The sequence below is a fragment of the Glandiceps talaboti genome, chromosome 5 (genome assembly GCF_964340395.1).
Source record: "Glandiceps talaboti chromosome 5, keGlaTala1.1, whole genome shotgun sequence".
Lineage (NCBI taxonomy): Eukaryota > Metazoa > Hemichordata > Enteropneusta > Spengelidae > Glandiceps > Glandiceps talaboti.
This window is the reverse complement of record NC_135553.1, coordinates 803,783-826,527: the sequence shown is the minus strand read 5'-3', so window position 1 is coordinate 826,527 and position 22,745 is coordinate 803,783. Positions and strand designations below refer to the sequence as shown.

Genomic DNA, 22,745 nt, shown 5'->3' with positions numbered 1-22,745 from the left:
GAAAACACGCTCCTCTTTCTTAAAACTATTATATAATTTGGGAACTTGCCAATTTTGTTTTAACATTGCTCGTACTGTTGACAATACCCTGACGTTTCCTATTCCACAATTCTACCCCAACCCACACACCTAGTGACAACCCCATCCACACACACATACACACTGCCACACCTTGGTATACAAAACCCTTTGTTTGTAAATCTGTCAGAATGAACACATGATTTATTGATTCCAATGAGATTTGTGTTTGTTCATATCAGGTTTTCTTTATTGACAATGTTCACATATATGGCAGTGTTTTTGTCAAACCACAGTCAAACAACAAATTAAATTTTTTTTTAATACTGAACATTTGTGTTACTACAGGTAGCTTTGAACTGAGCAGGTTTAACCATTTTACAATGTTATTATATTGACAGTAAACACAATACCACCTAGCACAGTGTATAAATCTGTTATAGTCATTGCTGTAACACATCTGCAATAACCTGAGGCCAAGCTAAAAAAAATATTATGGTTCCAATTACAAAGCTTTCAAAAAATTGCCAGGTCAGTATTGATTGTTTTTTTCAGAATGATTTTTTATCAGGGTTAATGACATCTTTATTCTCCATACATTTCTTTTTTAATTTCACATATTCTGGTAATTTTCATTAATTACACTTTCTCTTAAACTATATAATAACAAAGGTTTATAGGGTCTACAAGGCAAACAAACCATCAGATAATTGTAACCACATCATTTTTTTTGTTTGGCCTACACAACATTGTAAATACTCGTAACTTTATGTAGTTTGCAAAACCTTGCAGCTCACATATGATATGCCTACAATTAAATTGTTAGAAGTACACCATTATTCATATGCAAACCTCTTGTATGTAGACAAGGTCTGGGAATAGTCAACAACGTTTGATTAGCTTTTACATAAACTGAAATTTGTTTATTTTTAAGCTTTAGTCATCAAATAGCGTATAAAATAAATAAATGACAACCTTTCAAAGTAAGGCATGTAGTCGATGATCATGCTGTAAAACTGTACTAAATCTTTTAATTGTACAACATTATGACATACAATTTAGTGGACACAACAAGGCTAAATAAATGTGACGCTGATTGAAACTGAAAGACATTCTCGAATAAATCTTGCACTTTTCCTTGTTACCTCTTTTTCTTTTGTTGTTTTAGAGTTTTCTTTCTCTTGATAATCATGTCGTACAAAACATCAAGTCCTTCAAATAGACCTTCTCCAGTGATAGCACAAGCTGGTTGGACGTGCCACAACTGCATAGGGCCAACAATGTCTGGAACACTCAATCTAGCTTCAATTTCAGACACATTTAAAGCTGCTGGTAAATCTTGTTTATTTGCAATGACGATAAGAGGTGTTCCTTGATTTTCTGGCATTTTTAACAGTTTAGTTAATTCACTTTTTGCCTCCTCAAGTTTGTCAATATCACAGCTGTCGACAACGAAAACAATACCGTCTGCCCCTCTCGTGTATGATTTCCACAACGGCCGTAGTTTGTCCTGGCCACCGACGTCCCAAAATGTAAAACTCGTACCCTTTGCCTTCCCTGAGGTCGGCTTCACTTTTTCCACATTGAAGCCAATCGTGGGAACACTGTTAATAAATTCGTTAAATTTCAAGCGATACAACGCTGTAGTTTTCCCTGAATAATCTAGTCCGATCATCGCAATCTGAAGGGTCTGAAAGGCTGGTATATGTTCCAACAGACTTCGGCCACCTCGAGATGAACCGCTGCCCATCCTGGCAAACTAGCTTTCTACACCACCATTCATGTTCAATGAATTACACAATAGGAAATCGCCAGTCAACTTGACATTGTTAGCGGTGAAGGTAGAAGAACATTGAGGTATATCTTCACGCACCGATGACTCTCCGTGACCCAATATGTTGTCCAGTTCAAGGTGTACAAACCGTAGCAAAGACAGTCAAGCCGAACTGAGATGTCAAAACCGGTAGTGGTGAACCTTTGGTCCGTATTCGTTTTCTCCGTTATTGTCAAATAACTGGCCCGGTGTTCAAATTGAGATTTCACCTAGTTGTACTTCTCTTTCACTGTTGGAAGATCGTTAAATCACACAGTAAAGGGTAAAAATGCAACAGTTTGAGCGTTTACCGATTGTGCTCGGCTAAAACATTCACACGATCGATTATGGCGTCGTTTATGTTAATAACATTGCCACATAAGGAAACCAATCAATTCCGCATAGGTGAAACCATTCAAACTTAGGGGGGGGGGGAACAGCCAGTACAGGTACAATGTGTGATTTAATCATAAACGCTTTTCTCGTCACCATTATTTGACTTGGCGAAGTTGAAGTTGAAAGTTGCATTTAATTTTCAAGAGGTTGCCTGTTATCGTTGAGAAGCAGTACAATCCCCTGTCCTATCAGCATAGCTCTACATACTATTCTATATCATTACAGGTAGTATGTGGTGCATAGTGTGGGCGTATTCTGACAATCAACATACCTTAGATGTAAGTGTAACAACAAACAAAGGTTTGGGACGAACAAAAAGACCAATACAATAAAATGAACACTGATATTACAGTATAGTATTTGTGAATACAGTTGACATCCTATTCCGAATCTTCATACAGTAATTATAATTTCCTCTTTGACATGAATACCCCAGTTGATTCACTTTGAGGAAGTCCACGTCATTGTATTCGTTGGAACAAAAACCCATATTATATTAAATTAAGGAAGGTGAATAGGAAGTCATTTGGTCCTTACAGTTGAAGGCTTACGTACGTGCCTACGTGCCTACGTACGTATGTATGTATGTATGTATGTATGTATGTATGTATGTATGTATGTATGTATGTATGTATGTATGTATGTATGTATGTATGTATGTATGTATGTATGTATGTATGTATGTATGTATGTATGTATGTATGTATGTATGTATGTATGCATGGATGTGTGCGTATGTATGTATGTATGTATGTATGTATGTATGTATGTATGTATATGTGTGTGTCTGACTGACTGACTGACTGACTGTCTGTCTGTCTGTCTGTCCGTCCGTCCGTCCGTCCGTCCGACCGACCGACCGTCCGTCCGTCTGTCTGTCTGTCTGTCTGTACATGTCTGTCTGTCTGTCTGTCTGTCTGTCTGTCTGTCTGTCTGTCTGTCTGTCTGTCTGTCTGTCTGTGTATGTATATGGGCAGTAACTAAACTATTATGTGGTTTCTGTAACACTAAGGCCTAAAGAAAAATAATAGTTTGATTCCGGTTACACGACCCCACATAGTTTTTCACTGAAGACCCTAAACTTGTTATACATATTCGAGAAAAAAATAAAATCGCGAAAATTGTGAAGTCTCGCAAGAAATAGTGGATGCGGAAACTGATATCAACTTAAGAAGACAACATAAAACTGTTCTTCCAATCTGTAATGGATGTACATCTGAAGGGAAGAAACAAATAACACAGACCATATGGAAAACAACGGAAAACATAACTACCTGAACTAGCCACTCACATATGATATATAATATATATATAATAATAATAATAATAATATATATATATATATATATATATATATATATATATAATAATAATAACCTACCCCACCTATTCTCAAATTGCGCGTAATAGGAACCACACAATTTGTTTTGGTTAAGCCTGATATTTTTAAAAACAAAAGCACAATAAATTCCAAAATCTAACTATGGGGGCTTACTTCCATTGAGGACAAAGTATGACACTCAACCAATGAGATGAGAACACTACCATTTCGAACTACCCATCGTCGTAAACTACAGCCCCTCTAAATTTCGCAGTGTCGCGGAAGAAATATTACAATAACACTAGCTCTGGTTTGAGAGAATTGGAACTCCATTCATGTGTCAATTAATGTTCTCAATCTGTTACAAGTCATTTATACTATATTCTCCTCCCTGATATTTTGCTTATCACCTTGGTAACTTTACTGTAAATCCTCTTTGTAGGAAATGTTTGTTACAGTGAGTAATACTCAACACTCATTTCCAACAAACAGGACTTCACCTAGTCCTGCTTACAGACGGTGCACGAGTCTATATTACTGACTTACTAAATAGGAGGGACAATTGTCAGAATCGAGTCCCGGATTACTCCATATGCAAGCAGGACTAGACTTCACCATATTTTTAAGTACCACCTTTAAACAATTACTTGTTTTAAAGTACCCATGGATATCGCCAATATTTTCGAGTACCCCCCCCCCCCATTCTCCTGCCCCCTAGTCTTTTGTGTGTGAACGCGCCCTAAAATGTGACGTCCCGATACCTTGTTTCTTAATTATGGCCCTCCCTCGAGAACCAATTTGTAAAATATGACCCACATTCCCCCGACCGTCCCCTAATTACTGAAGGCTCCCTTACTCTTATCAGAAGGAAAACAATGCCAGGATCGCGCACTTGTCCCAGTCAAACATTCTCGCAAACCTGAGCTGTCATTTCTTCAGCGACACAGCGAAATAGGGGGTGAGGCTTGGATGGTGCCGTAAAAGAGGCTGTGGTTTACGACAATGCAATCAAATGGACATGTCCTTAATATCGCTTTGATTGCTGTTTTCCAACTCATCAGTTCATTACACGAATCATACTACTACAAATGTATCAATTTCTGCTCTATACAATAATATAACTGTCTGATCATTTTAAGTTAATTATCACCGATGACTTCATCATTTTCTTACATTCAGTCACATAGCATAGAAGATATTACGATGTCATTATTTAAAATAGAAATGTAGACACATTCTTGAAGTAAGAGTTTCGGTAATAAAGGCCTGGGCCCAGTAGAAGGAGATATTAAAGGGGAAACGTATAGTAACCATCTCTTTCGGAGAGGTAATTGGCGAAGCTCTGTCTATTGAGCTCTTCCTGAATGTTCGTGTGACCCAGGTCGTGTGATCTTGTACAATAGTAACGTTGAGTGTATACTTTGTAGTTAGCTGAACATTTAAATTAGTCAATATACATGTAAACATGACCTTCCCAAGAGAGCCGACTTGTAAAAGTGACCCCCCCATTCCCTTGTAAATACTGAAAGAAATCTCCCTTAGTTGCGGTTGATGAAATACGCATTCCATGCAAGTGTTCTGTTATATATAAAACATTGCAACAGCATCCTCAGTAGTTAATACACGAGTATAGCGTACGTAAACAATTTGACAACTAATCAAGTCCAAATCAATACCAATAAACAATTAAACGTAGTTTGTATACCCACCTTTCAGGAAGTCTCTAAAGATCGAAATATTGTGAAGAAAATCTCAATTAAAAATAATGCAGACTCTCAATTTTATCATCTGCTAACTCTTTTTATTTATGTTACACTTTTGTATGTGATGAATGATTTTATATTGTAATTATGTACATTTTTAATGCACAACGAATTGTGTACTGCTCTTCTGCCATCCCAGATGTTATGCAAATGTACACATATAAACCGAGAAAGCAAAATATACATCTCAATTTTTGCATAGGAAATATAATTGTACAGACTGTAGTGATGTGTATATAGTTTACCACGACATGCTTTTAACAACTGTTTTCTTTGATCATTAAGAAAACACAAATTGAAAACAAGGATATGGCTTGACTGCCAAAATACTATGAATCTGCTGACCAGTATGTGTTTCTTTTTATTGTTTCTGGTACTTTTTTTGGCAAAAACAAAATTTTCCACCCATTTTAAAGATTAGCTGTCAGTTTGAATCGTTATTTGATATATTAAAACATACATGTATTAGCATTGACTCTATTCAGATCTGTGGCTGATATATTTTCTATTAAATTTCTTTTGTATTTTTTATCAAATTTTTCATGTGATATTTCAACTTCTAATATATGAGAAGTAAATGAAGGACTACCGCATATACTTTCATTTTATTTACATTTATATAATTCAAAAAACAAATAAATGGGAACCTGGAATATCGTCTGATTGGCAGTCATTCCTAAAGAACAAATGATCTTTGTTGATTTAGTCACAACCATTCCAAATTGAAATACTCAGTTACATAAAATATTTAATTTACTAGCAATTTGATGTATATGATAAGATGCATGTTGACTGAAGATGTGAGAATGTTCATAGGGTGGAATCATTAAAATGTGAGAATGTTCATTGGATGGAGGCATTAAGATGTGAGAATTAATGTTCATTGGATGGAGGCATTAAGATGTGAGAATGTTCATAGGGTGGAATCATTAAAATGTGAGAATGTTCATTGGATGGAGGCATTAAGATGTGAGAATTAATGTTCATTGGATGGAGGCATTAAGATGTGAGAATGTTCATTGGGTGGAGGCATTAAGATGTGAGAATGTTCATTGGGTGGAGGCATTAAGATGTGAGAATGTTCATTGGGTGGAGGCATTAAGATGTGAGAATGTTCATTGGGTAAGAAAGGGTAAAGAATTGTGGCATTCATAAGAGAATCTGTTATTGAATCCCTGGCCTTTAGTCTGGTATAAGGTAAAGATTGAGACGTGACACAGATGCATTTCAACTTTTTTATTTGATTCCAGAATGATAAATAAGCAATAGTGAAGATTTGAAGAAATTGAATCTGACTCACATTGTTAATTTACTCATTCCTCTAGTTGAAATCTTACACCAATAGTTCTCATCTCATCTCATCTCATCTCATCGTATCTCATCTCATCTCATCTCATCTTATCTCATCTCATCTTATCTCAACTCATCTCATCTCATCTCATCGTATCTCATCTCATCTCATCTTACAGTATACTGTAATTCTTATTCATGCCTTGTGATAATAGAAGTTGTATTGCTAAATTGATGATACATGACTGTAAATGAAAATCTTTAAAGAGATTGCACCCAGTAGTTTTAACTTACATTGAATTCAAGTCAATTCACACATTCAAAGATTTTATGAAGAAAAATGGTACATGTCCACAACACAGGTTGATGTGATTCAATATTACATTTACCCATGATCTTACCTTTCAGCACATCATCATCATCATCATCATCATCATCATCATCATCATCAACATCATGTGTTACAACAACGGGACCCTATTAATGTTGTTTAAAACATTCAATGTTGCTCTGAATGTGTGAATACATTGATAGGTGTACATGTCTACAACTAAATGCTACCACATGAACCATTATATATAACTAACTAAACTCTAAATCAAATCATTATTATAGCAATCATAAAGCCCTACATTTGATTCATAGTTTAAATATAATGTCAAGGAAGAATGGAATAACAATGAAATCATAGGAATACTTCAAGCTCCATTTAGACTTGAATATGAATATATCTTGAGTAGTTTTTTTTGTTAACTGACATATCAAATGTTGTGGTCTACAATGAATTAAGAACATCATGCATTTCAGATAGATCAGTGATACCATGATAGCCAAAATGGACATTTAAAGACTTTTCATTGAATATTATTAAAGAATTCTAACATTAAATGAATATAATAAGGATTGACTGTCTGCTGTGCTTACCCATACCTAAAAATACCAAGCCTAGCTAAATATGGTACTTTCTGTACAAATTTGAACTGTTCATCTTAAAATATTATAGAGAATGATTTACTAAAATAGGATTAATATCAAGCTTTGATGAGTAGACTGAAGTCAAGATTAAAAGTGAAAAAAATTAGTAGCCACAGATTAAGATGGTTAAAAAGCTATCAAAATTCTAATTATCAAAAAGCAGAAAATAACATGAATACTAGCAATAGTATGAAAATATATGCATAGATAGAAGTCATGATGTAAGCAATGTAGATATGGAGCAATGGTACAAGAGTTTGAAATGATCTGATTTGGGTGAATATAGTATAGTCATTATGACTACTTTGTGAAGGGCAAGTGATATTTTGTGTTTTTCTGGCAGATTATAGATAGGGATATATAAACCATGTACTAAGGTTTAGAAATAAACAAAATGTGAACAAATCCAAGCAATTTTGCAAATGTGAAATGATAGTACTGGATATATAAACTAAAATGTGATATTTTTGTGTATGCTTAAAATGCAGTCAATGGACAGTGAAGCCCAACTGAATATATGTTTTATATTTTTGGAGTGTTTTGATGAAGAATGCAATTTTGAGACCCAAATTGCATACTATGGGTTTTAAAAATATGCTTTGAACACTTGTTATCAAGACACCTCTAGGAATTAAATACTGACCAATAATAATCTAATATACTTGGAAGGTTTGAATCTTTTGATCAAAGTCACATTACTTGACCCATTCCAATGCCAAGGTAGAGATCTCCTTTGCTTATTATAGATTTCTTTATCTAGATACAAATATCTTTAGGAACAATTCTACAAGATAGCACATCAATGTTTCTATAATATTATATAAATGAAATGTTATATAATACTTTATTTGCATACAACTTTGAAATTTTTTTTAAAACTATACACAACTGAAAAGTCACTGCTTTACCTTACTGCAAACCACTGATCTGTGTATTTTACTTTGGTCAAATATACAACTAGACATTAAAACAAACCCTGACCAAGTATTAAGACAAGCAGTCCCGTGGTTATTGGTTGTATCTCATCCACACTACACACATGTTTCTGAGACACATTTGGAGGCTGCAAGTTAACACAATACGTTAATCTTTGAGACTGCAATGTTGTACACACAAGTCTTCAGGAAGATAAAGACCCAAACTACAAATGGACATGATGATAGTTTAAGGTAGTTTGTTCAAAGTCAAGGTTAATGTCACAAAATTCAGTACAAGACCTGCATACAATCTAATGGGTATACACATAAAAAATTTGAATTTAGTTAACCCTTGGAAGCCAGAATCACGTGATCATTGAAAGGGACCAAAAAAAATGTGGTGCATGGTAATAGTTACACAATATATTATGCAGCTTGAAGAATATGAAAGTTGAAGTCAGAGGCTGAGTTATTAAGAAAAAACAAGCACTATTTTGATATTATATGTGAAGATGAATTCATTCTGTCAATCATAAAGTTTGCATGCTAATTATTTTACAAAGAGCTGATACCAGCTTTGGATGAGATGGATAAATGTCTTAATATGACCGGACATGCACAGACAGATGGATGAACTCAGACAAATGTCTATTAATATGACACGGACATGCACAGATAGATGGATGAACTGAGACAGACAGACAGTTACACCTGGTTTGCCCATTTTATTAAGAATTACACCAAATTAAATTCTACAAAAGGTCTGTTGTAACTGAAACAGTTCCTTAAATTGTTTATCAATTCTAACCTGGTTACACCTCCTGTCTAACCCTTTATGTGTTAGTGATTGAGAGGACCTCAAGTAAAGTAACATAGACTACTTAGATGAAGTCAAATTTATACTGAGTAAAAACATGGTATCTGAGTAACTTTATATATATGGTTGTATTTAGATTGTATAAACCCTTCATGCCATCTATTACATCCTGTCCAGTTGATATTGAATGATAGGGATAAACTAATGTCATTTGATAAATCTTTCATTTGGGTTATTATTTCACAGACCTTTTTATTATCATTTGAATATGATGTCATCTGCAAATGATTCCTTAGAGCATCAAGTTATGCATGCTGTTTAATAATTTTATGGTTATGGACAAAATACTCAAAATATAGAACATTTAAAATTCACATGGTAATACTTTCAAATCATCTGAACCTTTTAAGATTTGGGTCACCTTTGCAAAAACTTACTTCTGATTAACTAGTGCTCTTAATTTAAATAGTTGAGCAGTGTTTAAGCTAAACACTCAAATTGAATTGAATGGTTCATACTCAAATGTATTATTACAAGGTTTTGTTTTAGGAACTATTCTTGTTATAAATTGCTTTACCTAATTTGCATAATAACTTTACCACCTTCATTTGTTTCATCTTTGATCGTCATGGCAAACAAGTGATTTCATCAAGAACTATCAATATCAACTGCATGGCTTTTGACTGGATTTGGCTCTGAAAAATGTTAACATAGCAGACAGACACCTTGGCATTAGGATTAAAGTAATTGCCACTGCTTCTAATGTTATACAAAGTATATAATTTAAAATGAACTGGTATGGAAAATCAAGGCAAGTCTCTATAATTTATCTAGAATATAATGAACAGTGTATTATCAATATTATTTACTAGAAATTGTTGCAGCACAAAGTTGGTCAAACAATTCATTTAATTAGCTTCTGGTTTTTAAACATGAATACAGTGTACACTAAAATGTCATGAATATAAAATATGAGAAAAGAAAATCAACAGCTGCTAAAAGTATTTGAGATGTTATATAAAACAAATCGTAGTTTGTATTACTACAATGTCTTTTTGTACAATGTTCTTTGTGTAAAGTTACTAAGTTGTGGCAATATTGTATTTTTTGTTTGCCATAATGTTACAAAATAGATTTAGGGTAGCTACTGTCTTGAAATTTGAGTTTTTAGAATTTGACTATTATAAGATTGGTGAGTAGTTTCTTCAGTGCTACAATATTGTTTTAAAAATTGGCTATGATGTCACAATTTTTATCTGATAGCTATTCTACTTACCGTACTGTAACTAATTGCTTCCTATGCAATTAGCTATGCAGTATAGTAAACATGGAAAGTACACACATTTTATGTCAGTTAATTTTGGTTTATCAATCCCATCATGGTTCAATAAATATGTACAATAGTATCTTGTGGTCATACTTGTCAGCAGATTTCATTTAAAGTTTATCACTATTGAAATGTTGGCTTAATAACTTGAGTACTGGTGTGCAAGGATTCTGATGCATAAGTAGATAGCTATAAAATTTGAAAAGTAGAGTTGAAGGTGCATCAGTGAACATATTTGACAAAGTGAGCAAAATGTGTTAGACTTTTTATCTTTTCTTTGTCTTGAATGAAAGCAACTAATGGTATTATCACACAAAGTATCTTAATTTACTTGTGGAACTGCAATAAAAGAACAACATTTTCAACATTTTAATCCAATGTCATTATTGCAGCTACTTAAAAATACTTATAAATGTATTCACAGAGAGTTGTATTCAAATTGCTCAATCATGGGGTTTTAGTGCAGTGTGACCTTTCATCAATTTCTGCTATAGTCACATGATACTAAACTCAAGTAACATGACTGTCAAGTCATGTGACTTACACGACTTCAAGTCCTAGGTCAAGTTTGAGAAATGTATTATGACATCACATAGTGTAAGCCCATCTATCAATACATGTTATATACAAGTGTAAAATGTAATGACACAACTAAGTGACCTACTATGGCCAATAATTCAATTAATATGGCTGCCTGCATCATATTGTATAGCTTTAATACTGTGATGATATGTGAGAATTTCATCAAATTTGATGACATTACCACATTTCCATCAAATGTGTAATCATAATGTTATCATCAGTATTCAAATATTACCAGGTTATAACTTTTCAACCATAATCCACAATGTTGACATAGATGGATCACAGGTGGTGTATCATTTTTGTAATGTGGATCTCTATATAAATGGTTATAATGCAGGTATTTTTTAGAAATATACTACCTTGTCGTCCAACATGCTTTATTTATTAAATAGTCATACATATATATAGCAACTGATTAAAGTACTTGGTGATAAGCAATTAGTCTTGTATTAGACATGTATTTAGTTGATTCAGAAATGTTGTGACACCCTAATCTGGTCCAGTGTCATAAGAAATGAACATGGCAGTTATTGTATTAAATGTATTACAGTCCTATACACACATTCTAAGTAGATTTTAACTGTGATTACCTATAATATTGAAATATCTATAGTTTCACATTGTTTGATGCAAAAAAAATAGCAATAAATAACTGATGCAATAATTGTAAGAAATGTACACAATTCAGATATTTATAAGTTTTTCTTTGAATAAATTATACAACTTGAATAATTTGTCTAATTCTCTATATCTTTGGATAAATATCCTAACCATTCATCCAATAACAATATCATAAAACCTCTCCTTAATCCCATCTTCATATAGTTTTAATTACTTTGCTATTTATCCAAATTTTTATTGAGAAATACTGATAAACATTGCAATAGAGTATACTTGTTATGTATGACATAGGTCAATATTTCATAAAAGTGTATTATAGGCCTATCCATCACATGCTTTCCATTTAAATAACTTTTTTTTTTGTATTTTAAATAGTTATTCAGATCACGAATATTGTAAGGAATACTATTCATTGTATATCACTTGTCTTGGCTATTAATGATCCATGCTATCATTTTCTATAATGCACAGTATCTAACACTGTTTTTAATAATGTCTGTTGTTCAGCTGCCTCCCCTGCAGTAGAACTAACACAACCTCCTAGATTGTCATAGTTTTAGAATCTTTACTAAAAAGGCTATCAATTGTTAGTTCAGCCATTGCCATATCTAATTATAAGAAGACAGCTGACATTGAACACAATGTATAGAGTAGAGTGATATCATGCTGGGAATTAACAAACCTGACTACTGCACCATAAAAACACAATGTGAACACTACTACTTTGCATTATATCATATCCACTCATGTTCATGATTAGAAAAAACATACTGAAAATCCTGAGAAAGTATAATTTTTCAAGAGGCAGTATTAATTACCCACTTTTGTTTTTATGTCGTCACTTTGCACATTTGTTCACATAATTTATATAAGTCTTTGTAAAAGGAGAAACGGTTTATAGAAAGGCTGTAAGTAATGTAAGATCAAGAATAAACATGCCTACTGGTTTAACCACTACATGCTCTGTGGCCTTTTAACTTTTGAAGTTTTCACTTTCACACTGACCATATCAAGGTTAAACGTTGATAATATATTCAGGGTTTGTGTAAGAAAATCCAGCAAATTCACTCTGGTCTAAATTCATGATAAATAACTTGTCAGTTGGAGTCAAGGTAGGAGCTTCTTTGGTGAACTCCTTGTCGAAGTTACTCACATCATGGGGGTTTTTCTACAAAAATAAAGAAAAGAAAATTATTGTCACCGGGATACATCATTCGAAAGACATATTTGAAGCCATTGCCATTTGCATACTACATGTATTTGAAAATACAATATTAAATTTAAAAGACAGTTTGTGCAAGTTTATCTATTTTTGCTCCTTTAAAAGCCCATAGATTATCAAAGTTATAATTATATAACCACTTGAAGATTATGACAATTTTCCAGCACGTAATCAGCTTTGCCATGAATGCACATTTTGTAATAGCATCAATTTATTTGTATATATCTACTAATCCTCACTTGTGTGTCTAATGATACAGCTAAATATGGACCTCATATGTATGCCGAGTCTGCTGTCAAATCTAATTATCCATCTAATTTGCATATCTGGTGATAAATCTAGATATCCACCTCATTTGCATGTCAGTTGGTAAATCTTAAACATCCACTTAATTTACTCCTCTGCCATAAATTTAAATATGGTCCTCATATGCATTTCTAGTCTAATTTGCATATCTGTTGATAAATCTGAATATCCACCTGATTTGCATGATTGCTGACACATCTAAATATCCATCTAATTTACATGTCTGCTAATGTCCCTAAATATCCACTTATTTTTGCATATTTGCAAATGCATCTGACTATGCACCTGATTTGCATGTTCACTGGTTACAAACTCAATCGGTGATATTCTAATTGTCAAACTCATTTTGTTGATCAACTATGAATATCTACCTGTTTTACATGTTTGCTAATAAATCTAAGTCTCCACCTCACTTGTATTTGCATGTCTGCTTATAAATATAAATGTCCACCTTGTTGTCACTGAAGTAGATTATCTCTATCCGATATATAAGTACATCTAAATGTCTGCTAATTGAACTTTGATCATCTTTCATTTGCATAAAAGTTCAACATTTTTCTTTAAAGTAATATTAATTGTTTCTGTTCTTAACCAAGTGGAAAAAAGAAAAAGCATGGCAACATAAATTATATTCCAATTAGAGTAAGCATCAACACATTCAGAGATAAAAAGTAGTTACACATGTGTTTTATTTCTTCTTTTTCTTAGAGCACATGGGATGGAAGGTCAGCTGATTGAACTAAAATAATCTCATGGCATATTGTGCTATATGGAAAACAACTGCCCTTGGTGTTGGTGAGGTGATTAGTGGCTTTGGAACAATCATTACTTGGTGTCTTGATTGCTGTACCCCAGGACAATATTGTACTTGATTAAAATGCAGAGTATGATGTTAGTGCATAAAAAGTATCAAGCACATAATGACAGGAGTGGAGAACAAAGTGCAGTATGGCAAGAGGTGCACCATTACTGGCTGTAAAGTGAATTGTATATTAGCAATAACAATGTCAGCGTTTCAAATGTAATCTTGGTTATTTGGTGCGGACAGCCAGTACATCAAAATTGTCACGACTCAGCTGCTAAAATCAAGACAAAGCAATTCAAACAACAAGGGACATAGCTGACAAGAGATTCAGTCTTTTTATAAAGCAAATTATTGCTAAAATACAAAAACAACAACTCATGCATTAATGCTGCCATACACACGTTTCTAACTAACATACATTAACTGTTGCAATACACATTTTTCTAATGCTTGTTTTCTGACAGTCTTCAGTTTTGAGATAATTAGTCGCAGCTTATTCTGTAAACAAGAAAGTACTTTCAAAAAGTATGTACAAACCCAAAATATTTTGGTTCCATTTCCTAACACTAAACCCTTATATAATTAATATTTTTCCTTGTAAGACTGAGTTGGCAATTTGCATGTTTAGAACTTTAAGTTCAATATAGTGAACATTTTTATTCTGAGATAAATCCTTCCCTATACTTTACTGTCATGTTTATACTTAGTGAATTACAAGAATTTATCTGATGGTGACACCAACTACTTGTGACAGTGCTGTGCATACTATTTTAAGTTAGTAGCATGTGCATGGTGACCAGCAAAATTGTGAAATAGCATATATATGAATGTAATTAGTTTGCTGTATATCAGTGTGATGCAGTGATTGTTTGGATATGGTGCACATTCATCAAAGGGAAAGATATGAGTCTCCTTGTTAGTAAGTTAACTCATAAATTAATTACTTGCTTATTTATGGGAGAAGCATGATAATATATGCAAAGATAAGTGTGAAAAAGAAAAAAATAATGTCTACAGAGGGACATAAGATTGGAACTAGCAGCAGTATACAGAGAGGGATAAAAACACTACATAATGTATCAACTTCTACACTTTAGCAGCTATAGGCAAACAGTAGTAACTCAACACTTTTAGAAACAGACAGTGTGTGGTATAGTGATGGACAGCCTTCTGTAACATAATGGCAGTGAATGAGCCATGATCTAGTGATGGACAGCCTTCTGTAACATAATGGCAGTGAATGAGCCATGATCTAGTGATGGACAGCCTTCTGTAACATAATGGCAGTGATTGAGCCGTTATATAGTGATGGACAACCATCTGTGGTGTAGTGACAGTGATAAACAACCTTCTGTGGTGTAGAAACAGTGATGGGCAATCGTATGTGGTGTAGAAACAGTGATGGGCAACCGTATGTGGTGTAGTGACAATGATGGACAACTGTCTGTGGTGTAATGACAGTGATTAAAACAACTTTCTGTGGTGTGATGACAGTGATGGACAACCGTCTTTGGTGTAGTGACAATGATGGACAACCGTCTGTGGTGTAGTGAGAGTGATGGACAACCGTCTTTGGTGTAGTGACGATGATGGACAACCGCCTGTGGTGTAGTGACAGTGATAGACAACCATCTGTTGTGTAGTGACAATTTGTGTAAACTAATGGTGATTGACAACAATATATGTACAGTGACTGTGCTGGACAACTATCTATTTGTTGTAGTGAGTATTAGAAAGCCATCTGTAGTATAGTGAAAGTGATGGACAACCATATTAAAGTAACGTAATGTAATGACAGTAATGAAAAGATTAGTTTGGAAAACAAAATGAAGTTTTCCTCTAATTACTACATAAGCAATGCAGTAATAAGATTTATATGCCCTTTCAAAAATTCATCAATACCGCTTCGATCATATCTGAATGTAGAGTGATGAATGTAATATATGTCTTCACATGTACATGATGGAGATTTCAATATTTAATTGTTACTGCTGTTTGTCTACTGCTGTATTCAATCACACTTTAAAGATAGGTCTATTTTAGGATTACATGTTTGGATATCTTGAAATGTCACGATTTCTAGGTCTGAAAGATAAGTGAACTATATGAGCTCTCAGTTTATCAAAAGTACACTATGTTGTGTGTATTGGGTAAAATTTTAGTACTCATTAGTGAATTATACATGTAATTGATTTATAACTATTCGGACTGTAAACTACAAAAATGTTAAAAAGATTTTGAATATTGTTATTAGTTGCAATCCCTCTTTATAAACCAGTGGCAGCATTATCTTATGTCCATGTGTTTAGTTGATAATGAATGATTGAATAAATGTTAAAAAAGTTAAGTCAAAGTTAGTACAAACATGTGAGAAAAAAACACAATGCATAAAACAACTACAAACTTGCCACATGTACTATGCTGCCATTAGAAAAGTCATTGTTCAACATGTTTCACCATCATGTATGTAGTTAGTGAAATAAGGATTGGTGAAGGTAAAACCACGAAACTCGTCTTGGTCCATATTCATAATAACAAGCTTGTCTGTAGGGGTGAGGGTAGGGGGTGCCCTTGTGAAAACCGTGTCAAAATTTTCAGCGTCTCTAGGAGATTTCTGTCAGAGAATAGAAATGTTATAAACAAACACTGAGATGTTATATGTTTGATAAAATCAAAGAATTTCAAAATAAATTCTCATAAATTATTACATAGAATCAAAGAAGGCAAACAGTCAGCAATAGATTTAACATTTGGACAAAAATATCATTGGTCAGCACACAGACTATCATAGCTGTTTCAAGGCAAATTTCACCATTTGGTCTGAAAAGGGTTGTGCAGCAAAACCAACTCATACAAGATATGATGATTAAATAAAGGTACTAGCATTGGACACTGCAGGTTTTAGAGTACATAAATCCATGCTGGGATGCTGTATTTCATGCAAACACATAGTGGAAACATATAAATGTTATAATTAACTGAGTGTACTTGTATGATAATGAAGATGCGAACACAACTAGAAAAAAAAAAGATACACCAATCCAAATTCCAACTCACAATTCTTGGTTTAAATGGAGGTTGAACCTCACGTGCAGCTAACTTTTCCCAGTCAATTCTCCTAAAGAATGGGTGATCTTTGATGTCTCTCTCACCAATTGGGCCACAGCCAAGTCGTTTAGCAGGATGCTTTGTTAAAAACTGTTGATAGAATAGAAGAAGTAGACATATTTACATGAAACAATCACCAGGAAAAGTGTACACAATTATGGCTTTGAAGTGCAACTGACTAGTAAATTCTGTCAATGCTATAAACTGTGGTTCATTGTATTAAAGATAGGTGATATTATTTGTTTGGGAATGTAGATTCCTTAGAATGATATCACTTGTTTGATTGGATAACAATTTTATAGATATTGTTATCAATCTAGTCAATGTCATTTGAAATCTTTACTCATTGAAGCGAGCTAATCAACATGAATGTCTATTCTTGTCATCTATAAATGTTTGACTAAATACCCGTTAGAATCATATCCCTATTCAACATAATAGTCTACTAACAGTTAAGTGATACATTGTTTTTTGACAAAATATCAAATGGCCAATTTCAAGAAGCATGTTTTACTTCTGATTGTTTACACAAATCTCTATCTAACTATTATAAAACATTAATGAAATGAGTTAATACTAATACAAATTATGCAGATCAGAAAGTAACTTACTCCTTTACATATTAAGATGGACTCTTTAGTCATTGATTTGGGGTAGCTAACATTGTGTTCCATAATGGACTGGAATAATTCATCTTCATCTTCACCATCAAATGGAGGCTGTAAGACACAAAAATATTCAATTCAATATGGATGGGACTAAAAGAAATCAAAAGGCATAACTGGCAGGACTGACTATATGATAGAGGATACAAACAGGACTAATTGTAAAGTAAACATTTTTTATTGAACTAGCTGTAAATAGAAGATTGTGGACTGGAGTAGTTGTAAAATGAAGATTGTGGACAGGACTAGATATAAATTGAAGGGTGTGGACTGGAGTAGTTGTAAAATGAAGATTGTGGACAGGACTAGATATAAATTGAAGGGTGTGGACAGGACTATATATAAATTGAAGGGTGTAGACAGGACTAAATGCAAAATGAAGGGTTTGGACAGGGCTAGATATAAATGAAAGGTATGGACAGGACTAAATGCAAAATGAAGGGTGTGGACAGGACTAGATATAAATTGAAGGGTGTGGACAGGACTAAATGCAAAATGAAGGGTGTGGACAGGACTAGATATAAATTGAAGGGTGTGGACAGGACTATATATAAATTGAAGGGTGTGGACAGGACTAAATGCAAAATGAAGGGTGTGGACAGGACTAGATATAAATTGAAGGGTGTGGACAGGACTAGATATAAATTGAAGGGTGTGGACAGGACTAAATGCAAAATGAAGGGTGTGGACAGGACTATATATAAATTGAAGGGTGTGGACAAGACTAAATGCAAAATGAAGGGTTTGGACAGGGCTAGATATAAATGAAAGGTATGGACAGGACTAAATGCAAAATGAAGGGTGTGGACAGGACTAGATATAAATTGAAGGGTGTGGACATGTCTAGCTGTAAATTTCCAACAATATTAACAGGGCTTGTTGATTCACTGTTTATAAATACTGCCCAACGCAATATATCTGTTAAGTGACTTACCTGCCCAGCAAGCATTTCATACAGCAATACTCCATAGGCCCACCAATCCACTGATTTACCATAAGGTTGGTATGCTACAATCTACAAACAAAACAAATAATTATAAATGCTTGAAATACATCAACCTAAATGTGAGTATCCATGTTAAAATAAAAATAATGACTTTCATACTTTGAAGCTTTGAGAATACATGTACTAGGGGATGTTGACATTTCTAAACTTTGCAGTTATGATGTTTCGCTCTTACTTCTAGTCATACTGTAAAATGACTGCCACAGTTGTCTTTTTTACTATATGCACTGCACTCTAAGCTATAAAGTTCTCAAAATTGTTCTTTAATCTAGCATTATAGCTGCTTTATTTGTTCTAATCATGAACAGGTTCACTCTGTTATTCTTTTGCTTAGAATATATCGTGAATCCTACAATAAAAGAGTCTGTAGGAATAGGATTTTGCAATGTGGTGAATCTGTTAATGAAATGAACTGTGGCAGGGGTGTTACTCATACAGTAGAGCGCCACCACTGTTGGAGTGTGGATAATTTAGTTACTGTACATATGGGTTGTGTGTTAGAATAACCAATGGCTATACTGTGACGCAAGCACACTCAAATAAAGCTGAGAATTTGAACCTTAATTAACCTGAGGTCTTCTGAGATATGAACTATTTATGTATAAGAGGCTACTCATTGGCTTGATGCACATAATGTCACGTTATCCACAAATATAGTCTGGATGCCAATGTGGTATCGATTCATCTCTAACCCAAATCATGAACCAAAAGTTGTTCATGCAAATGAATAAACCCCCAACTGTCAGACAGTTATGTACATAGAGTATAAAGTATCATCCTGAGCTGACAAAGACACCATATTTGGACATTACATAATTTCCGCAATAAACTCTAACTTATTATTGAATAGAATTCTGTGATTGTTTGACAATGATATGATGTTAACGACTGTGTGTGTGGTTTCATTTGAATTTGAAATTTCATCTCAGGACTTCATTGAGATCTACCTTGGGTAAAGACATCTTCAGATTCAATCAAACCTAATGGATAACCTCTAGACTATCACAGATAGAGTACAATGGTGCAAAGAATTACACATCACAATTAATGTTTATTTGTATGCCTTACCTCTGGTGCAATGTAATCAGGAGTTCCACAAAATGTTCTTGTAGTTGTCCCATTAAACATACTTTCCTTACACATTCCAAAGTCAGCAATTTTAATGTGACCATCACTGTCCAACATTACATTGTCCAGCTTCAGATCACGATAGACAATGCCTTTACCATGAAGATAAAAGAGTCCTACAGCTATCTCTGCTGCATAAAACCTGTCATTACCAAATAATGTTTGGAGGTGAATTGAATCAGTTCAATCCCAAAGTGAAACTCTATGTGAAAACAATTGCAAAGAAGTTGGCAATTCACAATTACTACTGTCTGGAGAGTACTACATAGCTGCTCTCAAGATTTAATGTTCACAATGAAAATAGACAAACAGTTGTGGACTGAATCATGAAAATAAATGAATTGCTAAGTATATATTATATAATCTAATCAAAGTGGGTTGGTTGGAACTTGAGGTGCTTGGTTGTAACTCCGAGTTTCACGCTCAATGCGTTCATCATCTGATGAACGCATTGAGCGTGAAACTCGGAGTTACAACCAAGCACCTCAAGTTCCAACCAACCCACTTTGATTATTCCCGCCCTGCTTACCCAAGCATCGAGCACTCTATTCTACGAGTTTGATACTATTTACTGTATTATATAATCTATAATCTTTATAACCAGCATCATGTTATTTAGATATAAATGAACCAACATCACTTCTTGCATGGGACCTTATAAGATATTGGATATCTGTCTCTCATCTGTCATTCATCTGTGTTAGAAATATATCAAGAACTCTTTGTATAGGTGTTATCCTGTCTTCAATGATTATTCATTTACATACCCCTGAGAAACACCCCTACCAAATTTTCCATCAATCCATCCTCTAGCTTTGGGGGTAAAGTTTTCAGACTAAAAGTCTCTTTGATGACAAAAGTTACACACCTACTCATTTTGATTTTAACCATTTTCCAACTATTAATCCTTATTAAATAGTTGACATCACATCCCATGAAATAGACTGCAACAGGCCCACAGGTTTTTTCCCTTAAACTTTTTTGATACATGATATACATACATCCACACACATGAAGAGACACAAAGGCTGACAGACATATAACAAAGACAGACAGGTATTCAGTTCAGTTCAATTCAATTGTCCTCACAAAATGTATGGTAAGTGTTGATAAAACTTACACAGCATGTGGTTCTTTGAATTTTCCAACTTGTTGTATTTGGTACATAAGATCACCACCATTGACAAACTCCATCACAAAATACAGCCGATCCTTTAAAGTAAACAAGACCAACAAAAAATCAACACAATGAGAAATACCTTTACTGTTGAATTTTTATTTTCAAATTATTCTTTGTGATATGTCAAATAGGTTTATCCACGAAAACTTTCCTAAAAGAAGAAAAAGAAACAACACACAATATTATGTTCTTGGGCAACGAAAACAAAAGTTGTGGTTGCAAATTGACAATGCTAATTTTTCAACTTTTGCAGTACTACTATACTACTGTTTGTAAACACATGACAACTTTGTACTACTGTTTGTAAACACATGACAACTTTGTACTACTGTTTGTAAACACATGACAACTTTGTACTACTGTTTGTAAACACATTACAACTTTGTATCACTGTTTGTAAACACATGACAACTTTGTATCACTGTTTGGAAACACATGACAACTTTGTATCACTTTGTAAACACATTACAACTTTGTATCACTTTTTGGAAACACATGACTACTTTGTATCACTATTTGTAAACACATGACAACTTTGTATCACTGTTTGTAAACACATGACAACTTTGTATCACTATTTGTAAACACATTACAACTTTGTATCACTGTTTGTAAACACATGACAACTTTGTATCACTGTTTGTAAACACATGACAACTTTGTATCACTATTTGTAAACACATTACAACTTTGTATCACTGTTTGTAAACACATTACAACTTTGTATCACTGTTTGTAAACACATTACAACTTTGTATCACTGTTTGTAAACACATTACAACTTTGTATCACTGTTTGTAAACACATTACAACTTTGTATCACTGTTTGGAGACACATGACAACTTTGTTTGCACATACAAATTTTGACCAATGTTTGAAAAAACATAAAAAAGTTACGTACCATTGTTTGGAAACATGAATGTAACTGTACAAGGAATGGTGGTTTGCTGGACAATGCAAGCACACGTTTCTCTACCATTGTACATTCTACATCATCATCTTGAATTATAACATCTTTCTTTAACACTTTGATGGCATACATTTCATCAGTTCCCTTCCTTTCAGCTAACATCACCTACAGAAAACAAGCCGCAGCACAACAGTGAATAATAGTTCATCTTCTGATCTGAAATCACACTGAAAGTTGTGTTAGCTGCAACTGTAACATGTTTTTGAAGCTATTTTGTGAGGTAGATGTTATGACTTTTAATCATAATATCGGACACCATGATTTACCTGCAGGTAAAAATAATAATAATATGGGATACCCTGGGTAAACTTGTTTGTGTAGCTGTACATATAGTATGGTGCAATATATCCAATTAAATTGACTTTTAGGTCCACACCCAAATATCAGTACCCCAATGAACCATGTCAATTTACTACCTTACTTCTTACAGATAAAATGGACACACATACAGAACAATTTTCAGTAAATATATTGTCTGTCGTCTGATCAAAAAAATAATTCCCTTCTTACA

The 22,745-nt window shown here is 33.8% G+C and overlaps 2 protein-coding genes across 3 annotated transcripts in view; both read right to left on the bottom strand.

The window, feature by feature from the left end:
* Positions 1–262: 262 nt before the first annotated feature.
* On the bottom strand, positions 263–2,176 carry LOC144435208 (ADP-ribosylation factor-like protein 4C). The gene has a single exon (XM_078123787.1). It carries the CDS (start codon positions 1,766–1,768, stop codon positions 1,160–1,162), a length of 609 nt encoding a protein of 202 aa, XP_077979913.1. The 5' UTR covers positions 1,769–2,176; the 3' UTR covers positions 263–1,159.
* A 4,362-nt stretch (positions 2,177–6,538) lies between these two features.
* LOC144435723 (protein kinase C beta type-like) overlaps positions 6,539–22,745 on the bottom strand; it is a 128,916-nt gene continuing 112,709 nt past the window's right edge. The window contains exons 9-15 of one of the 2 annotated variants that reach the window (XM_078124333.1): positions 22,166–22,339; positions 21,204–21,295; positions 20,024–20,225; positions 18,884–18,964; positions 17,896–18,003; positions 17,234–17,374; positions 6,539–13,011 (exon numbers count right to left, since the gene is read on the bottom strand). In XM_078124333.1, the coding sequence (XP_077980459.1) occupies positions 12,859–13,011; positions 17,234–17,374; positions 17,896–18,003; positions 18,884–18,964; positions 20,024–20,225; positions 21,204–21,295; positions 22,166–22,339 (951 nt within the window). In that variant the 3' untranslated portion in view covers positions 6,539–12,858. Of the gene's footprint in view, positions 13,012–16,584; positions 16,791–17,233; positions 17,375–17,895; positions 18,004–18,883; positions 18,965–20,023; positions 20,226–21,203; positions 21,296–22,165; positions 22,340–22,745 lie in introns of those variants that run through there. The other variant, XM_078124332.1, reaches the window with a different exon arrangement.

Bases quoted from the DNA above. Each gene is read 5' to 3' on its own strand.
- LOC144435208 (XM_078123787.1), bottom strand. From the start codon at position 1,768: ATGGGCAGCGGTTCATCTCGAGGTGGCCGAAGTCTGTTGGAACATATA.